Source organism: Zootoca vivipara, chromosome 15 (assembly GCF_965207765.1).
Source record: "Zootoca vivipara chromosome 15, rZooViv2.hap1.1, whole genome shotgun sequence".
NCBI classification, from domain to species: Eukaryota; Metazoa; Chordata; class Lepidosauria; order Squamata; family Lacertidae; genus Zootoca; species Zootoca vivipara.
The window spans coordinates 11,105,689-11,127,334 of NC_142598.1; the positions used below are offsets into that span (position 1 = coordinate 11,105,689).

Below are 21,646 nucleotides of genomic sequence, written 5' to 3' on the forward strand. Positions count from 1 at the left end.
AGGTGGCTTTATGTAAACATAGGCACAGCATCTTAGTAAGACAAAGGGAGACAGAATATAGGATTTTTCAGAAAGGCAAAATGGCTTATATTCCTGAAGTTATATACCTGAGAAGCATAGGCCCATTTCACATACCCGTGGCCTATGCCCACTCACTTCAAGAGAACCCACACAAGCAACGCTGACACAAACCCCACACATACACTAAGTAGAAGAATAGAAGCATTGCCAACCGACCCCACTCACCATTCCCTCCTCCCCCTCATTTCTTCCTAACCTAGGGTTGCCTAACACTGTATGCAACACTAACGTCTCACAATATATGAAACTGATCTGTAGAAAACACAACTTGAAAAAAGAGACAACGCATATATTTTTTGTAAACATAAGAAATCCTTAATAAAAGTATAATAAAAAAATTCCTTCAGTAGCACCTTAAAGACCAACTAAGTTTTTATTTTGGTATGAAGAAGTGTGCATGCACACGAAAGCTCATACCAAAATAAAAACTTAGTTGGTCTTTAAGGTGCTACTGAAGGAATTTTTTTATTTTACTTCGACCCAGACCAACACGGCTACCTACCTGTAACCGTTAATAAAAGTATGTTCGAGTGGAATTCTGAAGCTGCCTGTCTGGCTCCCATAGCGATGAAAGTAACATCATTTTCTTCTTCCTTTTTTAGACCTTCAATACTTCCAACGTCACCAAAGTGTGCCCAAGCGCTCGCTGCCTCTTTGCCTTCTATGGTGGCGAGAGCACCTACCACAAATACCTCATCATCTTCCAGATCTACAATGTCTTTATGTTCTTCTGGCTGGCAAACTTTGTCATTGCCTTGGGCCAAGTCACACTGGCTGGAGCCTTTGCCTCGTACTATTGGGCCTTTAAGAAACCGGATGACATGCCAGCCTTCCCTCTGTTCTCTTCCTTCGGCAGAGCACTCAGGTACAAAGACTGGGGTGGGCAGGGGGGTTGCAGCATGCAATTCTTAACAGTCGGAAGTCCCTGCATTAGTGTTTCTCATGCTTGGGTCTCCGGCGTTGTTGGACTATAACTCCCATCATTCCCTGGCCACTGGTCCTGCTGGCTAGGGATGATAGGAATTGTAGTCCAACAATAGCTGGAGACCCGAGATTGAAAAACACTGCTCTTCACTCTGCAGGACCAGGGAAGGATGCAGGGTTTGTTGGCTGAACAGGATCCTAGATAGACAAGGCAGGTTTCTGCACAGTGATTTCAGCTCAGTATCGGATTACACTGGGGAACAAAAAAATTGTTGCATTGACATCTACAGTTGTTCTAACCTAATTTCAACGTGCTGATTTCATATCTGAAGTTGGTTTTGTTCTGTAAGCTCTAGGTTTTTTTTGCAATTCATGTTTTTCACTTTTCACTATACTGTATCCCAAGGGAATACATTTTTTTTTTGCATACCTCCAACTGTACATAGATATACATGTCATTTTCAATGCTATACATGTCATGTTCACTTACATTTATAATCATATTGTTCTACTTTGGCTATGTGTTTAATAAAATATTTAATTCTTGCATTATTTAAAACGAATATTATGGTGAAAAGTGAAAAACATGAATTGCAAAAAAACTAGAGCTTACAGAACGAAACTGACTTCAGATATGAAATCAGCATTGAAAAAACATATAAGAGCAGTTGAAAAATCTCATGCAACAGAAAATTAAGGGGGGGAAAGTTCCCCAGTGTTATCTGCACTCTGGGCTAGATAGGGCATCCAGACTGGAAAATGGCAGAGCGTTCAAGTCATTGTGGTACAGAAAAGAGCTTTGATATCCTAGGAGCTGGCACACAGCAGAGGCTTGTTATTTCCAATTGCATACAGAGAACGGAGCCTTAACATCAGGGCTGGGCAACCTGTGGCCCTTCAGATGTTGCCAGGCTACAACTCCCATCATTTCTAGATATTGGCCATGCTGGCTGGGACTGATGGGATTTGGAGTTCAGCAACAACCAGTTACCTAATCTCTGGTTGACATCTTTGTCTGAATCAGGATAATTTTGTGGTGGTTGATTTGCATGAACTGTGAGGGATTCCCATGGAAAGAATGAGAAGCATTTAGAATCAAAGCAAGCTCAGGAAGGTGCTTAGCATGGCTGCATGGCTGAAGGGGGCTTCGGTGATTTCTTCTCAGGAGGAGGTCAGGCTCAGGGCAGAAGGAGCTTTATTGCCAGTAAATGAGCCTTAGAGGTAGGCCAGCAGCCCATAGGGATATGCTGCAAAGCCAATATGGAAATTGGGGTTCAAAATGGAACTTGAGAAACTCAGGCCAGTGTACCTAGTGGCTACACATGCATTCTCTCCTATCCCACTGTACAGGCTGATACAACGTCCTTTGTCAGAGTTGACAAATGCTCTGAAACCACAGCAAATGCAATTTTTCTGCTCCCCCAACAGGTATCACACTGGCTCACTAGCCTTCGGCTCCCTGATTCTTGCTATTGTCCAGGTCATTCGAGTCATGCTGGAATATTTGGATCACAGGCTAAAAGGTACTGAACAGGGGGAAGGATTTAGTACAGGAAGTGTGTTAGGAATGAGAGTCCACCTCTTTCTTTTGGCCACACATCAGTAGGCATGATTCCCCCCCCCCCCATGTTTAGACTGGGAGCTCTTCTCCCTTTCCCTCTCTTTCTCTGCCACCTAGCTAGACACCCTGGGGCTCTCTTTGGATTCTTGAGTCTCTCCTTTTGTATTCTTAGAGGGATTTTTTTTATGCTCCTGGGTGCTGCTGAAGGATGTGTCTGGCCCAATAATACAGTTAAGCCTATGGCTTATAACTCCCAATAAGCAAAGTAAAAATTGTGCCAAGAAAACAAGCTATGGAAATAATGTGAAATTGCTGCAGATTTCTCTTTCTGCAGTTTTCTCACATCTTTGTTATGCAGCCAGAGCTTGGAATTTTTGCAGATTTGGGGAATTTTTGTCAGGCAGTTGAGTAGCGGCAGCAGAATATCTCAGTACAGTCGTACCTTGGTTTTTGAACAGCTTAGTTTTCGAATGTATTGGCTCCCCAACACTGCAAACCCGGAAGTGAGTGTTCTGGTTTGCAAATTATTTTTTGGAAGCCGAACGTCCGATGGGGCTTCCACGACTTCTGATTCGCTGCAGGAGCTTCCTGCAGCCAATCAGAAGCTGTGCTTTGGTTTCCGAATGTTTTGGAAGTCAAATGGACTTCCGGAACAGATTCTGTTCGGCTTCCGAGGTACGACTGTATATTACAGGGTGGGGAAGAGGGAACTACAAATAGCTCCAGCCCTGACCCCTGAGCACTGCAGCTCCCCACCCCACCCCACTCACAGAGACAGAAGCTTTGATCCAGCAGGTCTGGTGCACACACACATCACTGGCATGCTGAGATTTCCTCCTTGTCTTGAATGATGCTTTCCACTACACTCTGGACCAAGAACATAACTCTTGAAGTTACCCTTTTTAAAAAGCTGTCCTTTTTAATAACAAAGGCTAGGTTCCTTCAAGTAAGTGTTAGTGATAATTCCAGATTCTGTGCTTGTGAGCAACTGTGCACATGGGTTCCTGCCCAGTCTGACAAATAGATCATTTTTTCTCCTCCTCTCCCTTGATGCTATCCTTTCATTAGCTGCTGACAACAAGTGTGCCAAGTTCTTCTTGACCTGTCTCAAATGCTGCTTCTGGTGCCTCGAGAAATTCATCAAGTTCTTGAACAGGAATGCCTACATTATGGTGAGGAATCTGACTGCTCTCAGGGAATTCATGCAGAGTTGTAGATGCTCAGATGATCGTGGGGATGACTTCCAAACTAGTTAGCCAAGCCATTAGCAGGAGAGGCTATTAGATGCCTTAGACATTCTTTAGACTAGGGGTGGACCTACATTTTGGGGGACCCAAAACCTAAACTGTTATGGGGGGCCCTTCGCAATGAGGTCTGGGTAACCACTGTTGGCTTCTTCAGTGGGGTCGTTTACAACAACCTTTACAACATCTGTGCTACAGAATCTCAAACTTTGGGATTGTTGAAATGTATACAGTGGAACCTCAGTTTTTAAACTTAATCCATTCTGGAAGACCGTTTGGCTTCCGAAAAGTTCAAAAACCAAGGATCAGTGGGCTGGTTGCAAAGTCAATGGGAAAAAAATGAAAAACGTGGCTTGGAAGCCGGAAATTGTTCAAAAACCGGAGCTGTTACTTCCGGGTTTTTGGCGTTCCGGAGCCGAAATGTTCCAAAATGTAGGCGTTCAGGAACCGAGGTTTGACTTTACAACAAAAAAGTACTGTAATCAGTTTAAGTCGTGCGACTCAAATTGCGCCTACTTGACCCATTTTTTTAAAAAAGCAATGTGCACTTAAATTGCTTCTGGGGCCCCTCCAGGATTAGGGACCCTGAAGCTTAACCTTCATTAGTTTCATAGTAGATCTGTCCCTGCTTTAGACCTTGAAGAAGCCTCTGACTAGATCTACACTCACCTTTTAAATGTTATTAGAATGATATTCTAATATCATTCTAATAATATCATCATGAGGGACCCAGGTGGCGCTGTGGGTTAAACCACAGAGTCTAGGGCTTGCTGATTAGAAGGTCGGCGGTTCGAATCCCTGCGACGGGGTGAGCTCCTGTTGCTCGGTCCCAGCTCCTGCCCACCTAGCAGTTCGAAAGCACATAAAAGTGCAAATAGATAAATAGGGACCACTACAGTGGGAAGGTAAACGGCGTTTCCATGTGCTGCTCTGGTTCGCCAGAAGCAGCTTTGTCATGCTGGCCACATGACCCGGAAGCCGTCTGCGGACAAACGCCGGCTCCCTCGGCCTATAGAGCGAGATGAGCGCCGCAACCCCAGAGTCGGACAAGACTGGACCTGATGGTCAGGGGCCCCTTAACCTTTACCCTTTAGAATGATATTAGAAATATTGTTCTAAAACGTCAAGACATGGAAGGTCCTCTATTGGTTTCTCCTTTGCTTCCCTTCCACACCATCTTCCAGGTTTCCAGTAGCTCTGCAGCACCCTCTGGTGTCACATTTTAATAACACATTATGAACGTTAAAAAAGAACGTCATATGGCTATATGGTTACCAGAATCATCCCTTAACTCTTTTTTTTAGCATTAAAAACCATGAGCGTTGGTCCACCCTCTGTTTTGAGGTGTGTTGAGGCTTGGAATGTGTCTAGGTCAGATCTTTCCAAACTTTTTCATGCTGGTGACACACCTTTTAGACGTGCATCATTTCGCAACGCAGTAATTCAGTTTTACTAGCAAGCCGGAAGTTAAACTAACCCCTCTCCTGCCCTGGGAGGACTGCGGGGAGCAGTTGCATTTGTGTAACACACCTACACACTGCAGCCGGCACACTAACGTCGCGACACACAGTTTGGAAAGCTCCGGTGATACCTTTGATTTGGGGAATGCTGTAACATGGCATGTTTGGCGCTGCTTCCAGACCTTGTACTCAAGACATCCCTGTTCTTTCAACCTCAGCTGGTTCTTCTGATGACAAGGGCATGAAGAGGAGACCTCAAAGATGCAGAGAGGGTGTTCTGTTGACTCAAAAGTGTTTTGAATCTGTTGACATTATGGTTTGAGCTCTTATCGAAAGATAGTCAAATATGGCGTGGAGGATGATATGACTAACTTTTTTTAAAAGAAGAAGAAGCTGTGTTGGTTGTTCAACAGACAAAACATTTTGTGCCATGCCAATAAACCACCCTTTGTTAACTGTTGAGGTATTCAATCTATATTCTTGCATTTGGTGTCATCCTACCCTTGGCCACAGTTGACAAGAACCAGCACGGAGAGGCATCATAAAGGAAAGCACAGTAGCTCCCAATATGCTCTTTCCGCCTGCAAGTCCACTTTGCATTCTGGAAACAGAGCAGCACTGATGCTGAGCAAATGTCACATGGTCACGATCAATGTAAATCACCCATCTGGTCTGGGGCATGAGGTCAAAAGCTCCTGATTAAAGTACCCTGGACAACTTGACATAATGTTCATATTCTCTCTGGTGATTTCCCCCCACAGATCGCCATCTATGGCACTAATTTCTGCACTTCTGCAAGAAATGCCTTTTTCCTGCTCATGAGGAATATCGTCAGGTGAGGGCCTGCCAATGAGTTGCCTGGTTATTACTGCTTCAGGGCTTTAAACAGGGATAGCCAGCTTCTTTGGACCGGTGGGGGAGCATCCTCCTTGGCTAAGCTGCTTGGGGATGAAATTCTTCCAGCTTTAAGGTTCCCTCTCATTTCCCTCCCCACTCTTTTAAAGCACTTTCTTCAGAGATAGCCTGCCCACTCGCCCCGGCCCCATGCTGAAGAATCCTCTCAGAGCTACAAGAGAGGGTGCGCAGCTTCTGCCAATTGGCACAAAATGCAAATTGACATGGTGTCGTATCCCATATCTTTAGAACTGGGAAGGATCTCAAGCACCACTGACCAAGCCCAAATGAGCATATGGGCAATAGGGGATAGATATCAGTTGCCTGGTGCACAGGGTCTTCTTGGTAGTGGCACCTGCCCTGTGGAATCTCCCCCCCTCCAGATGTCAATAACTATACAACTTTTAGAAGGCATCTGATTAATAACTCTACAACTTTTAGAAGCCATCTGAAAGCAGGAAATTTTAAATATTTTATTGTGTTTTTATTACTTTGCTGGAAGCTGCCCAGAGTGGCTGGGCCAACCCAGTCAGTGGAGTGGCATATTAATAATAAAATTATTATTACTAACATTGTGCAGGCTTATAGGCAAGGTTTGGGGATGTGGTCAGGGCTCTATATTTCCTGCGCAAAGAAAGCTTCAGTCCTAGATTCAAAGTTGGGAATGGATCCCTTTCTTGCAAACTTTTTTTTTTAAAATACATTTTATTCCGATTTTCCAAATTCAACAAATTAACAAAACCAATCTTTTATACAAAATCTTATATTCACATCTTTTACCTTGCTCCGCCGAGCTATGACTTCCCCCCCTCCCTTCATGCGGTTTTCTTGTTAATTCCCTTTTTTGCAGTTCCTTTTTTAACATATTGGTCAATTCGTAAGGTTTATTTTAATCCTGCGAGAGTTTTTAATGATCTACAGTTTTTCTCCATATAGTCCACATATTTACTCCAGTCCTTTTGAAACCTTGTCTCCCCCTGGTCACGAATCTTGCATGTCAATCTAGCAAGTTCAGCATAGTCCATCATTTTTATCTGCCACTCCACAATTGTAGGTAATTCCTGTAGTTTCCATTTTTGGGCTAACAAAGTCCTAGCCGCGGTTGTTGCATACATAAACAGTGTTTGATCTTCTTTTCTAATCTCTCCTCCTATTATTCCTAACAAAAATGCTTCTGGTTTTTTTGGGAAGGTATATCTAAACATCTTTTTCAATTCATTATATAAACTTTCCCAAAATCTTTTAACTTTTTCGCATGTCCACCACATATGATAAAATTCACCATCTTTCTCTTTACATTTCCAGCAACTTTTATCACTCATTCTATACATTTTAGCTAACTTAACTGGAGTTAAATACCATCTGTACATCATCTTATATACATTTTCTTTCAAGGCAGTACATGCTGTAAATCTTAAAGTTTGATTCCATAGTTTCAACCACGCATCATATTCAATATTATGCCCCAAATCTTTTGCCCATTTAATCATCACTTCTTTTGTCAACTCATCTTTTGTATACCACTCCAACAACAGATCATACATCTTTGTCAAAAGCTTTGTTTTGCCTTCTAGCACTTCTATTTGAAATTTGGATCTTTTATCCTCAAAACCTATTTTTCTATCTTCTTTAAGCACATCATTTATTTGATGGTATTCTATCCATCCTGTTAACACTCCTTTAATGTCCTCAAAAGGTTTTAAACTCCATCCTTTTTCAGTTTTCGTCAAGATTTCCTCATACGTGGCCCGCCTCTTTTCCATATTTACTTTCTTAACTGTTAATACCTCTGCTGGTGAGACCCACCAGGGTGTTTTAGTCTCTAACAGCCTTTTATTTCTTTCCCACACCTCGTACAGAGATCTTCTTATCACATGATTCGTAAACCCGGTATGTGATTTCTTTTTGTCATAACATAAATATGCATGCCATCCAAATCTATTGTTAAAACCTTCCAAATCTAACAAGTCCGTATTCTCTAGAGTTATCCATTCTTTTATCCAACAGATACAGGACGCTTCGTAATAAAGTCTCAAGTCTGGCAGGGCGAATCCACCTCTTTCTTTCTTATCTACCAAAATCTTATGTTTTATTCTAGGTTTTCTCCCCTGCCAGACAAATCTTGATAAAATCTTTTGCCACTCTTGGAATTGCCTCGTACCTTTAACCACAGGTATAGTTTGAAATAGGAATAACATCTTAGGTAATACATTCATTTTTATTGTTGCAATTCTTCCTAAGAATGACATTTTCATATTAGTCCATCTTTCCAGGTCTTTCTTTATTTCCTTCCATACTTGTTCGTAATTATCACTGTAAAGATTAATATTCTTTGCTGTCATCCATATTCCCAAATATTTTACCTTTTTAGCCACGTCGAGTCCATGTTTTAACTGTAATTCCTGTTTTTCTTCTTTCGACATATTCATTGCCATAACCTTGGTTTTTTGTCTATTTAATTTGAATCCTGCCAATTGACCAAATTTCTCCATTACTTCTATAGCTTCTGCAACACTTTCCTTTGGATTTTCCAATGTTAAAACTAAATCATCTGCGAAGGCTTTCACTTTAAATTGCTTTGCACCTACCTTAATACCTCTAATTGTAGATAGGTCTCTTAATCTGATCAATAATATTTCCAGGACCATGATGAACAATAACGGTGATAAAGGGCAACCCTGTCTAGTTCCTTTTGTGATTTCAAAATATTCTGTTAGGGTGTTATTAATTATCAATCTTGCCTTTTGCTCTGAATAGATCGCCTCGATCCCATTCACGAATGTATTCTTCCCAACCATTGATTCCAAATTCCTCTTCATGAATTGCCAAGATATATTGTCAAAAGCTTTCTCAGCATCTACAAACATCAAGACAGCTGGTTTATCTATCTTGGTCTCCAGATATTCTATTACATCTATTATGTGTCTTACATTATCCTTTAGCTGTCTACCAGGAAGAAAACCAGCCTGATCCTTATGTATTATTTGATTTAAAACTTCTTTCAATCTCTTGGACATTATATCTGCAAAGAGTTTGTAATCATTATTCAATAATGAGATTGGTCTATAATTTTTGACTTCTAAGCCATCCGTATCCGGCTTTGGGATCAATGTTATGTATGCCTCTTTCCATGTATTTGGGATCTTTCCCCCCAACAGAATATCATTCATCATTTCCTCTAAAACTGGAACCAACAGTTCATTCAGTACTTTATAATATTTCGCCGTTAAACCATCTGGTCCTGGTGCTTTACCTTGTTTCATTCTCCCTATTGCTTGTTGTAATTCTTGTGTCGTTATCCTGTTATTTAGCTTTTTCCTCTCTTCTTCTGGAATTGGTTTCAATCCATATTTTCCTAGATACTCACTGATCTTCTTCTCATCTTCTTTCTTTTTGCAATACAAATCCTTATAGAATTTTTGAAAGGTTTTCTTAATCTCCTTTGAATCTTCCGTCGTTCCTCCCTCTGTTTTAATCTTAGTTATTATGTTCTGATTTTGACGTTTCCTTAACTGCCAAGCCAACAGTTTTCCTGTTTTATTCGCCGATTCGAAATTTCTTTGTCTCATTTGTTTTATTTTCCACTCAATCTCCTGATTGATCAACATGGAGAATTGTGTCTGTAACATCTTTATATTATTCTTTATTTGCTGATTCTCGGGTTTATCAATCAGGTTCTTCTCATTTTCCATGAGACATTTCAAAATTTCTTCTTTCTTCCTTTCTTTCTTTCGTTTCAGAAAACTGTTTTGCTGTATTAGAAAGCCTCTCATCACTGCTTTACTTGCATCCCATACCATATCCAGTCCGGTATCCTTGTATAAATTCCAATGAAAATAGTCTTTCAGGGTCTTCTTAGCTTTCGAGACCACCTCTTTATCATCAAATAAATCTTCGTTCATTCTCCACCTGAAGGACTTTTGGTCTTTGTTTTTCAATTCCATGAATATAGAGTTATGGTCTGACAGTGTACGTGGTATTATCTCTGTTTTACTCACCCTGGGCACTAGTTCCTTGGAGATCCACATGTTATCTATCCTTCCCGAACTCTGATTTGGTTCTGAGAAGAATGTAAATTGTTTAGTTGTAGGGTGCCTCAGTCTCCAAATATCCACTAGACCCAGGTTTTCTACTAGTTCAAAGAAGGATTTTGGTAATTTACCTTCATTCTTCCTTTTCTTGGTCCTATCCAATTCTGGCACTGTCACTCCATTGAAATCGCCCATAAGCATTATCTTTTGATCCATATATTCAGTCAACCTTTCCTCCAGATTCTTGTAGAATTCAGCCTTATTTTCATTCGGTGCATAGATTCCCACCACTAACATTTTTTCTCCCTCAATCGATATTTGAGCCGCGATTATTCTTCCTTCTTCATCCCCTTTCTTGCAAACTTGGTGGTTTTGATGCGAACCAGCTCGATTCATGTGCTCTGTTTGAACTAGCTATTTGAGAGAATGCAAACTTGAGAATTTCCCTGCACAAAGGAGAAATGTGGAGGGAGGAGAGGCATGGAGAAGTCCAGTTTTAGCGATGTGAATGGGGAAGCAATATAAATCCTGACCCATTTACCTATAATCTAAAGTGGCCTTCTCTAACCTGGTACCCTCCAAATGCTGTTGGGACTGCCTGATGTTCTGGGAGTTGTGGTCCAACAACATCTAGAGGGCACCAGGTCGGGAAAGGCTGCCTACAGAAACTCTACTCAGGAGTCTCTTCTAGGCATTTCTAGAAATTTCTCTAACATAATTCCACAACGGTGAGGAGGCTTGGAAAATTATTGTTTCTCCTTCTGTCTGCTTTCAGGGTTGCTGTTCTGGATAAAGTCACAGACTTCCTGCTTTTCCTTGGCAAACTCCTGATTGTGGGAAGTGTTGGTAAGTTTTTTGGGATATTTCAGGCCTCCTCTCAAATATCCTTCATCTTCTGTACTGATTTATTCAGCTTCTCCTCGGGAATGAAATGCCTTCCATTTGCAGAGGCCCTCCGCCCCCTCATTCCCAGGATTGTTTTGCTTCTTACTTTCTTTTTGCTCAGCTTGTTCCCACTACACACAGATAGAAAACGCAAGGTCCAAGTGCTAATTTTGCAGAGAAGGGGGGTGTTTATTTGTCCTGAGACCTTGTTGAAAGATGCATGGGCCACAGAGGGAATAGCTTCTGAGGTGGAGGAGGGGGAGAAATGGATTCAAAAGTTTGACTTGAAGATCAGACAGAAAATTCTGAGATGAAATGATTATGTTTTTCTTTCCTCTTTTAGGTATACTTGCCTTCTTCTTTTTCACCCACAGGATAAAAGTGATTCAAGACACAGCACCACCCCTCAACTACTACTGGGTCCCCATTCTGGTTGGTATCTAAGCTAAAGACTTCTTCAGTTTTTAACCGCCCTGCTACATATCTTGAGCACAGAACAAATCTAAACCGTGAAAGACCCCTGAAACGAGATGTATAGAATAAAGTGAAGAATATAAATTACAGTGGTACCTCTACTTATGATTAACTCTACTTACGAATGTTTCTACTTACGAATGGAGCTCCGTCTGCCATCTTGGATGCGGTTTAGATAGGATTTTTTCTACTTACGAATTTTTAGATAGGGTTGCTTCGACTTACGAATTTTTTCTCCCAATGCATTCCTATGGGATTCGACTTACAATTTTTTTTCTACTTACGAATGTGCGTTCGGAACGCATTAAATTCGTAAGTAGAGGTACCACTGTATAGTGAAGCTAAACTAATTAATGTATAAATACTCAAAAAACATAAAGTACTCAAAGAAACCTTAACGAGTTGCCGGCTAAAAATCTCATTTCACTGTAAATGATCTATCAGTTTCCTCAGAAGGAAAAAGGAACTTATAACATCCGTAAAGACTCAAGGTCACTTATCAATTATTCAAGATAAGGGGAGAATTTATGAACTTTAAGAAGAACTAAAAACTCCCAGGCAGTCAGGGGTAAATTACCCAGAATAGAAAGTCTATTTTTTCTTAAACCAAAAGGTTAAAGAACCTATAAGAAAATTCTAAGCCAAGATAACATAGCTTGTGGAAAAGATTCAGCAAACAGCTATATAAGCTCCCATAGTCTCATTGTTACAAAGCCATTGCAAGGACTGCATTGTTGAGGACGCAGGGGAAGGGAGGAGAAAACCACTATTAATTTGCAGTAATATCTATATTGGACTCTCTTTCTTACATTTATTTCACCAGCAACGAGTTCAAGGTGGTAAATGTGGTTCTCCCTGCCACCTATTTTATTCTCACAACAACCCTGTGAGGTTTGGCCCAAGGTCATAATCTGACCTCTTATGAATCCAGGTTTCAACTCTGACTTTTTGCGAGATGATTCTCTGCTTTTTCTTGCAGACGGTGGTTGTAGGCTCCTATCTAATTGCACACGGATTCTTCAGTGTGTATGCCATGTGTGTGGACACACTCTTCCTGTGTTTCTGTAAGTATCCAGATCTGGTGCCATTCTAGTGAAATAAGCACGTTTGGTCCAAGCACTGTAAACTGTAAAAGAAATGCTCTACAGTCACGGTGGTATTAAACCAGCAGCTGCTGAAAATGCCCTGCAGGCAGTTTCTCCTATCCCCCCCCCCCCGCCCATAAAAGAACCACAAATTCCTGATTCCTTGGGCCATAGTGCAAGATGACCCACAGAAGGCATGATGCAGGCCAGAAAAAATGGTCCTGCAGGGGCCTTGCTTTTGCCAAAAGATTGGGCTCTAGTGATATTCCATTCCAGATAACAGCCGTGTCAGTCTGTTACAGTCTGTTACAGCACAAACTGCTGTTGTGCATTGAAGGCTAACAGATTCATTGTGATCTATGTCATGTCATCTATCACTGACTTCTCTTCTGGGGGACACATTCGGATAACCTGACTTTTGAATACTAGTCATAGAAGCTGCAGGCTACAAAAGAACCCTCAGCCCTTTTGCCCTTCTTTTGCCTCTGCATTTTCCAGCACTCGTTTGCTAATCAATTGGATTGCGAAGTTTAATTGGTAGATTTAATCAGCTGAAGCTGATTAACTGAAGAGGGCAATTTCTAACCGGAAAGGCTGAGAGATTTGATTTTGAGCCTACTTTGCATTTTAGTATCTTCTTGTCACAGGGAATGCTAAAAAATGAAGAGTAGTAATTTTAAATGTACAGCCCGTTCCTATTCATGCTTATTCAGAAAGATGCCCACTTACTGTATTGGGGTTTGATCCCATTGCCATGCTAGTTTATGCTTCCTTCCTATAATATCTGAAAAGGGCACCTCTGGGGCTTAGGTAACTTGCACATTTGTTTTGATTTAAGTAGTTGCCCTTTTTGATCATTTAATTCCTAGAGTGCCCCTATACAGTATGTGCGTGTCTTTTTGTTGCATTTGCATTGCAGCAAAATTGCATATTGACTTAAAACAGGGCTCAGCAAACTTTTTCAGCAGGGGGCTGGTCCACTGTCCCTCAGACCTTGTGGGGGGCTAGACTATATTTTTTTGGGGGGGGGGAATGAACGAATTCCTGTGCCCCACAAATAAACCAGAGGTGCATTTTAAATAAATGAACACATTCTACTCATGTAAAAACATGTTGATTCCCGGACCGCCCGTGGGCCGGATTGAGAAGGCGATTGGGCTGCATCCGGCCCCCGGGCCTTAGTTTGGGGACCCCTGACAGCCAATCAATTCCGTTCCCAAGGGAGAATTTCCTTCCCATACCCTTGGTCATATTCAGCTCTTCTTGTCTCCTGCCTCTTTCCCGATTCCTTTTCTTTCTATGAATTAGGAACCCTCTACCTGGCTGTGACTTTCCCCCATTAGGTACTGCATTTACCACATCAGTGCTTCTCAAATTGTAGGTGCACGTGAGAGAGATCTTCAACAAAGGCAGAAAGGACTGCCTACTTGGCTGAGTTGTTGCAGTTTTATTTAGCTGAGAGAGGCTAGCTGTAACCATCCCAGTCTTCCCTATTAGGTAGCAGTCAAGGACAGGCAGAATGTGCCTTCCTATCTCAAGTCTTTATTTGCTCTGCCTCCCACACTGTGAGGCACTCAAGAAGCCGGGGGGTGGGTGGGGTGGTGGTGGAGAGAACTAGGGTTTAGGATTGATCAAAGGAAGGACTTATTCTCACACAGTTGGCTTACGGAACTCACTGTTCTAAGATATGGTCATGGCCATCGATTCAGCAGACTTTAAAAAGCATCAGGAGAAGTCTGCCATTCACTATTTGTCAGAACAGTGAGCCACAACCTCCCAGGTTCACAGCAAGGATACCTCTTGGCTACCTGATGCAGGAGAAAGAGAACTTGGGGCAGCTGTTGTGTTTATGCTTGGTTTGTGGCTTTCCCATAGGCATCCAGCTGGTTTGGGAGGGGATGCAGTGTGGGAATAATTGACAGCTTCATGGCTGCGTGAGGATTTGAACCTTGGTCTCCTAGATCTAAGGACAACACTTGTAAGCACTACACCATACCAGCTCTCTGGTTCTGGAAATGGCTTGTTTCCACTGTAATGTGGGTTTTAGCCCCGTGGTAGCAGGGTAGCAAGAGCTGATTCCTCTTGCAATTGTGAAACTATTAACTTCTGATTTCTCCTTCATGTCTCCATCGTCAGCTCAGTTAGCAACTCCTCCGCTTCTGCTATAGTAGCAAGCATACTCCATAGCATAAAAGCAGTTGACTGCCTAAGCTGCCTTACTCTTTTTCTGGGTGGAGGAATCTATTTGCGACTAACTCCAAATCTTCCCTTTCTCTCTCTCTCTCCCCCCCCCACTCCCCTTTTGTTTTGTGTTCCTTTGCTTTTGTCTTTATTTGTTTTGCTTTGCTTCTCTCTTGTCCATCCTTCTGCGGCTGCTTTCTCTGTGTTCCGTGGGATCCCAAAAGGTGAAGATCTGGAAAGGAATGATGGATCTCCTGAGCGGCCTTATTACATGTCCCCCGAACTGAGCGAAATCCTGCTGAAGGGAAGCCTAGAATCTTCCAAAAGTGCTGAGAGCCAGGAATAGGGACTGGTGCACCGAGTGGGAGAGGCACACACAGGTTGCCTGATCCGTGTGCAGGTGCTGTTCCTTCGTGGCTGCCCTGAGAGCTGGTGCAAACCTTCTAGTTTTGCTGTTCTGGGAAACAGTGCTTCCTCTAGCAAGTGGGAGGCAAACATTCTGGCGCCAGAGGAGTGGAAGCTGAAGTTCAAGGCTGAATGTGTTTAATGTCAGGGAAACTCACCACATCTCCGCTGTTTGCACCACGAGGTGCTGTTTTCTGCTCTCCCCAAAATGCCATCCCTATAGCAAGTCTGGCTATTTAACCGGTTGCATAAATAAGCAGAATGCATACAGTACAGTACAGTACAGTACAGTACAGTACAGTACAGTACAGAGTGAGTGATGCAGATATTTACATTATGTATTGGATCATTTCTTGGACTTTCCCTTTCCTTGACTAGGCAGATGTAGAACAGAGCCATTTCTTTGGTTACCAGTGAATTTTGAGAGCAGATGCTTTTGTCCAAAGGGACAAAGGAACCAAAATTGCTTGAGATGCTAGGGATATCTTTGGCTGGTTGGGCTGGTTTTGAGTTGATGGGGGGGGGGGGGCTTCGAATTGCCTAGGACTTGCTTCCAGGCAGAAGTAAGTGGAGGAGGATAGGGATTCTAGCAGAGCAGCAAAGCAGGTATGCAAATGATGTCTTGCCGAAGAGTTGTTTCTTTGTTTTGAAGTTCCTGCTGCAAATTTGTGGGACTCTTTCCATATAGACTTACAGATCTGTATGGCTATTTTTCCCAGTAGTTTTGAGTTTCCTTCATTTTCAGTTCCTTATTTTGTTGTAAAGCAGTATTCTGTGCAACCTGCAAGCTTGCTATCCTGCTTGATGATCCCTTTTACTGAACTGTTCTGACACTCTAGCATGCCATTGAAATTACAGTAGCTTGCAGAGTAATCTTATCAAATATACAACATTTGCTTGTTTGTAACTTCTCTACAGCTTGTCTTGATGTGGAAAGTAATGACAACTAATTTCCCTAATGGCTCTCTTCCTAGGCTACGGTCCCAATATCCCACATAGCTATGTATGCCTTAAGCCCATTGAAAGACATAAGTTTTAGCATACCATACTGAACTATACTCAAAACATAGCGTTGAAATTCCCAGTGTAGCCTTGAAATTCCCAGTGTACATCTTTGCAAAGTCCTTAATTAAGCTAATAATAATCTTGAAAAATCTGTGACTGATATCTCCTTCCTATGGCAGATAAAGTATTAGATTTCCTTCCTCAAAATACACCCCCCCTGGGTTTTCAGTATTGTATAAAGCTGGAGCTTATTTTTCTCTGCTTTACAAAAGTTTATTAGCTGAACATAGTATGTCAGGATATTTTTTCCCTGTCCCAGAAAAACACAAATCTGGCTCCAATCATTGTAAAACTAAAGGGTGTTTTTTTGTGTGTGTTTTGGGTGGAGATGGGGAGGGAAGGTGAGTTAGCAAACAATTGTGAATTTGCTTAGGAAAGGATGAAAAGGAATTATGTGGGTTTGACAGAGGCTAGGCAGACAGAAAGGAAAGTGGGGCAGACAGAACACTGTATTGGGAGGTTTTCTTGAAAACACTTAATATATTCTGCATCTTGCTCCACATGGCATCAAACTTCCAGATTCCATCTCGGAAAACTCAGTGCCTTATTAAAGAGATACTTCCTTTATGATAGCTCTCCAGGTGTCATGTGGAACATTATCCACTTCAAGTTTATGGTCTGGAATTACCTTTGATTAAATATAATTATGATAAGGGTTTTGTTTTGTTTTGTTTCTCCCTGGCTTCTTGGTTATCCCTGAGAGTTGCTTTTGGCACAGATATTCTGTAAACAAGCAAAAGATAGCATAGGGTCAATTCAAAATGAAATTAAATGAATGTTGACAAAGACTCACTAGTGATCTTCATCACAAAGAGATGGAAACTTGTTTTTTAAAGATGAAATTAGAGACCAAAAGGATAGCAAATGCAGCATTATAAATTCTCGCATGTGTAGTGTTTCATGAGACAGTGGCCAGCCTGGAAACTCCTGTGGCTAGTGGCAGGCAGTTGTTTTCTAAAGGAGCTAAAAGTAGTTGGAAGTGCTTTGAGAAAGGTTTTGCTTCCCATAATGTGTGCACATTTCTTCTGCCCCAGGGTTGTCTCTGGGCTAAACGGGCTCTGGAAGCAAAATAAAAGGTGAAAACCATTTTCCAGAGGCAGTACTGGTATGAAATCCAAAAATCTGTGGTCCTTCTGCTGCCTGTTGATGACCTGAGCAGGCAGGGCACTCTTCAAAGTTTTTGAAGACTTCATTGTTTCTGGTGGCCCTTTTTTTTTTTTGAGCAGCCAATTTTGGTTTTGAGCAGATCACTCATACCTGTATCAGGAATGTGCCTCTTTCTTGTGCTGCACCAGGTTGGAATATATATATGGCTGCAAAGACAGACCTTTGTGAAGAGAAGGCCAGGTGTAGGTTTGCTATGCATCTGGCAAATGGGCCAGTATGCTGTTCACATATATTGTATCTTATATCACAAAAGAGGCGTAGTATTTCTCAGTATGTGAGTAGGGGAATGGTACTCCTTACAAAGCTTAATTGATCAGTTTGATGCTAATAAAAAAAGATAAAAGAATTTGCAAAGAAAAAGACAAGCAGAGGAAAACTTCATATAACTTATCACCACCACTGTTGCTGCCACGGCCAGAGGCAGTATTCTTCAGCTTCTCTTCTTGCTTCCCCATGGAGGAAAAAAGATCCTCTTCATTGCCACCCCTTGGAAAAAGAATGCAGGTGCAAAAACTTGACTCTACATTTTAAATATGCAAATAGAACTCCTCATTTTCTCCTCCGATTCTGCTTGCCTGGAATCTTGCTAAAGTTATAAGGCTGTTGAATTAAATTCAGTCCTCAAAAGAAGCTGTGCGGTTCAGAGTTTATATGTACCTGCTTGTTGTGCATTGAAAGGTTCAACTGAGTGCTTCATTCGTAAGTTAAACACTCAAGTTACACGTAGCGAGGAGGGGAGCTAAATGCAAATGTTGCCTCAAATATGAGATTTCATCTAGATCTTAACATCTGTGGAATCATTAGGACACTGCCATAGCCTTGAGAATGGGGTGATACATTCCATCGCACCAAGACATGGTTGAGGAAACCCATCTTGACCTATATCCTCCACTGTGAGGAAGTGTTCAACTTTCCTTGAGGAAAAGTGGAAGGATTGGCCTGTCAATTCGAAATCCTGCTCAGTTTGGGACATGCGTCTGGAGTAGGGTACACTTGCTTGCTTGGGGGGAGTCCCAGCCTCCAGTTAGTGGTGTCAGGTTTCCCAGTATTTTCACTGTCTCAGATTGCTAACACTTTCCCTTTGTTAAGGGCCTTACTTGATCCCAGATACCTGCCATTTGGTACTTGGGAGACAGACATTTTTTCACATCCCTTATGCTGGGGGAATTTGTGTCTCTTTGCAGTGGAAGATCTGGAACGTAATGATGGCTCTACCGAAAAGCCTTACTTCATGTCATCTAATCTGAGAAAGCTCTTGAAGAAGACCAACAAACAGCAAGCAGATGCATAGCTGGCCCTCCCGTTCATTCCTGTTGCTTCCGTTCGTAGCATGCAGCAGACGCACTGAAATTTAACCAGTCTGAGCTTTGTCGAACCTTTTCTTTGAAGAGCAGCAATCTGTGGGGTCCCTCTTCCACTTGCTCAGCCAAAACAACAGTAGCTTCCCTTGATTTGGAAACACTCTTGCCCCCCCCCCACTGAAAAATGAGGAACTTGTGTCACAATAGCTCCATCTTAAGTCTTGAGTGTAGAGGTATCTGCTACTAAGTCAATCAAAGCCTCCCTGCTCACGATCGGCCTGGAGCGGGTGGGTTTCTTGCTTGCTAGTGCAGAAGCAGTTTGTATAAGCGGTAGATTTCAGTTGCCAGCAGTCCATGGACGCTGTAACCCGCTAGCTAACTGAGCTGATTTCATTCCATTAACTTGTTTGAGTAGACTCCAAACTGGCCTCGATCCAAGTGTTCTGGCTTAATCTCAAAACAAATAATCTTGGAGAAGTTGGATCATTCCAATAACAATTTTTTTTAACCATTTGTATTTACTAAGTGTCTTTTCTCCTTGTCGTGGCGTTTACTTCATTATATACACCCCTTGCCACTTGGGATAGACACCTTTAAAGGAGCAAGCTGCCTTTAAGCATGGCACGTTGACTTCGTGGATAATTTATAACCTCCTCCAAATGACTAGCAGCCTTTCATACAAATGCTGTGAAGAAAAGCTTATAGGCAACTGTTGTTGGGGTTGCCGGTGAAAAAGCTAGGGTACTAGTGCTGTTGTTTCTTGAATGAGGATGGGGCAAAATTATTTTAGCAGCTTTGACTTGCAAAATAGGGAAAGGTCTTCAAAAAAAATTATTTGCAAGAAAAGAGCTGTGTGTTTGTTGGGGGGGGTAAACAAAGTAAGTATGAACTATGGAATAGCTAAATATGAGGCAGAACCTAAATATATGCAAAAATGTACCACTAAAATGCAAGGAAGTAGGAGGATTAGTTGGAAAGAGTTCCAAATTGTGGCTACAGGAATTGGTAACTTTCCACAAAGGTAATGATAATACCATCAATCAATTTTTAAATCTGGGCAGTTAATTTTGTGTTTGCTTTTTATAGTCCTTTTCTACTCTCCTATACATCTCTGTATCTTTCAAAAATATTTTATAACTGAAACATTAAACATTTTGTTTTGTACATTTGTTTAGTGTGGTTTTCTTTTTACTTAATCTGTAATTCCAACAAAATTTATGAAGTCTAATGCAATTTGTATTTTTAGAAATCAAAGTAATTAGTGGTGTCTTTCTCCCCCACCCCAAAATTCATCCGCTGCATGGAAGATGTTCTACATTTAAACTGTTGGGGGACTTCAAATATATATTAAAGGAAAACCTATTATATGATTTCTTTATTTAACTGAACTCTAGTCCAAAAAAAAAAAAATTACAGTAATAGAAAGGGGAAATTATGTGTTTGGCACAGCCCTCTTTCTTTTAGGAACTTGAGTAAGCAGATTCCATGATCAGGTTGGAAATCAACACTTTAACGGGAGATAATCCCAGATGTAAATAAATGTATCTTGGCATATCTTAAGGAGACATTCATTTCAAAGAAGATACCATCCAAAATGGTTAATTCTGTGATCTCAGGCATTGGGAACAACCCACCTGTTGAGCACGTTTTCAATAGGACATCACAGTTGACAGGGGGGTTGTCTCACCCCACCTGTCAAAATCCCTTATGTGGGGTTCCCAAGTGCCTGGGAAGCACCAAGCTTTAGTGCTGGCAAAATGTTTCCCCATCAGCTGACAGGAAAATGAGACTAGAAGCCTGCATTTAGCAGGTATCAGATGCACATGGGAGAAATCCCCCCTTGTGGCCAGTGTCTGCAAAAAAACAACAGAAAAAAGGGTGATGGGTGTCCTGATCCACTGCCCCAAAGGAGGGCTCATGGGAGTGGTTGGGTGAAGGGATACCAAAGAAGGATGTCAAAAACACTAGAGGGATTGGTTCTAATGCTTTAATCAAGAAAAGTGTAGACTTACAGCAGATCAGCCTGCCCGATCTCCCAGCCTTTACAGACTCAGGATGGCTACCGCAGCAAGGAGATGGCTTGTCTGCACCCAATCAAACATGCATACATTCTTTATACAAAGCAGCATGTGTCAGCTTGGTCACAACTTCCCATCGCTTTGCCTGACCAGATGAGAGCATAGGTGGCAAACACCCAAATCTTAGAGATAGTTCCTCTTTCTGGGCTCAGAGCACAGCACCCCAAGCCAACAGATAAGGATAACATCAGAGCAAGCCAATTAGCTTATACTGTATCAAAGCAAGTGAATATATATGAGCTCATTGCTGCAAGAACCACCAATTAATTGTGGGGTTATCTTGACTACTAAGATGGCGTAAGCGAAGCTTCTGGAACAGTTCACCTTTGATTCAACACAACTGTTTCCTAGACTGTTTCCTCTGCACAGAAGCCGTGTAGGTTTGTCCCACAGCACAGTTTGGCTCTGCTAGTGATCCCATGCCTCTATAGGGCTTGCACACAGATCCAGGAGTTGGAATAATGCTGCTTTGATTGAATATGAGACTCTACTTATGTTGCTGCATCATTTCCCCTTAAGGGAACTTCAAAGGGACCCAATATAGACCAAAAGTCACAGAAGGCGGTAGAAGCAGGAAAAGGCAAGGAAGTCAGGAGAAAATGAGACTAAACCATTCAAGAGGGAAAGAGATTTTCTGCCCAAACTGGAAACAGGCCTGGGATTTGGAATGCTCTAAAAAGACAGCATGCCTCCATCAGAAAAGTGGATAGAATGGGAGGCAACACAAATGTCCAAATCTCAGAGGGGAAAAGGTATTGGGAAACACCTGGGAGAAACTAATCTTGCCTATGCATGCAGCAGTACAAAATA

At 41.9% G+C, this 21,646-nt stretch overlaps 1 protein-coding gene across 4 annotated transcripts in view; it reads left to right on the forward strand.

The window, feature by feature from the left end:
- Positions 1-19,922, forward strand: part of SLC44A2 (solute carrier family 44 member 2 (CTL2 blood group)) — a 66,975-nt gene extending 47,053 nt beyond the window's left edge. For 2 of the 4 annotated variants that reach the window (XM_060268812.2, XM_060268811.2), the window contains exons 15-22: positions 684-946; positions 2,434-2,528; positions 3,635-3,738; positions 6,032-6,105; positions 10,971-11,041; positions 11,424-11,512; positions 12,534-12,618; positions 15,045-19,922. In XM_060268812.2, coding sequence (XP_060124795.1) covers positions 684-946; positions 2,434-2,528; positions 3,635-3,738; positions 6,032-6,105; positions 10,971-11,041; positions 11,424-11,512; positions 12,534-12,618; positions 15,045-15,166 — 903 coding nt within the window. In that variant the 3' untranslated portion in view covers positions 15,167-19,922. The remainder of the gene's footprint in view (positions 1-683; positions 947-2,433; positions 2,529-3,634; positions 3,739-6,031; positions 6,106-10,970; positions 11,042-11,423; positions 11,513-12,533; positions 12,619-15,044) is intronic. The other 2 variants (XM_060268810.2, XM_088658623.1) reach the window with 1 other exon arrangement.
- The last annotated feature ends 1,724 nt before the right edge of the window (positions 19,923-21,646 follow it).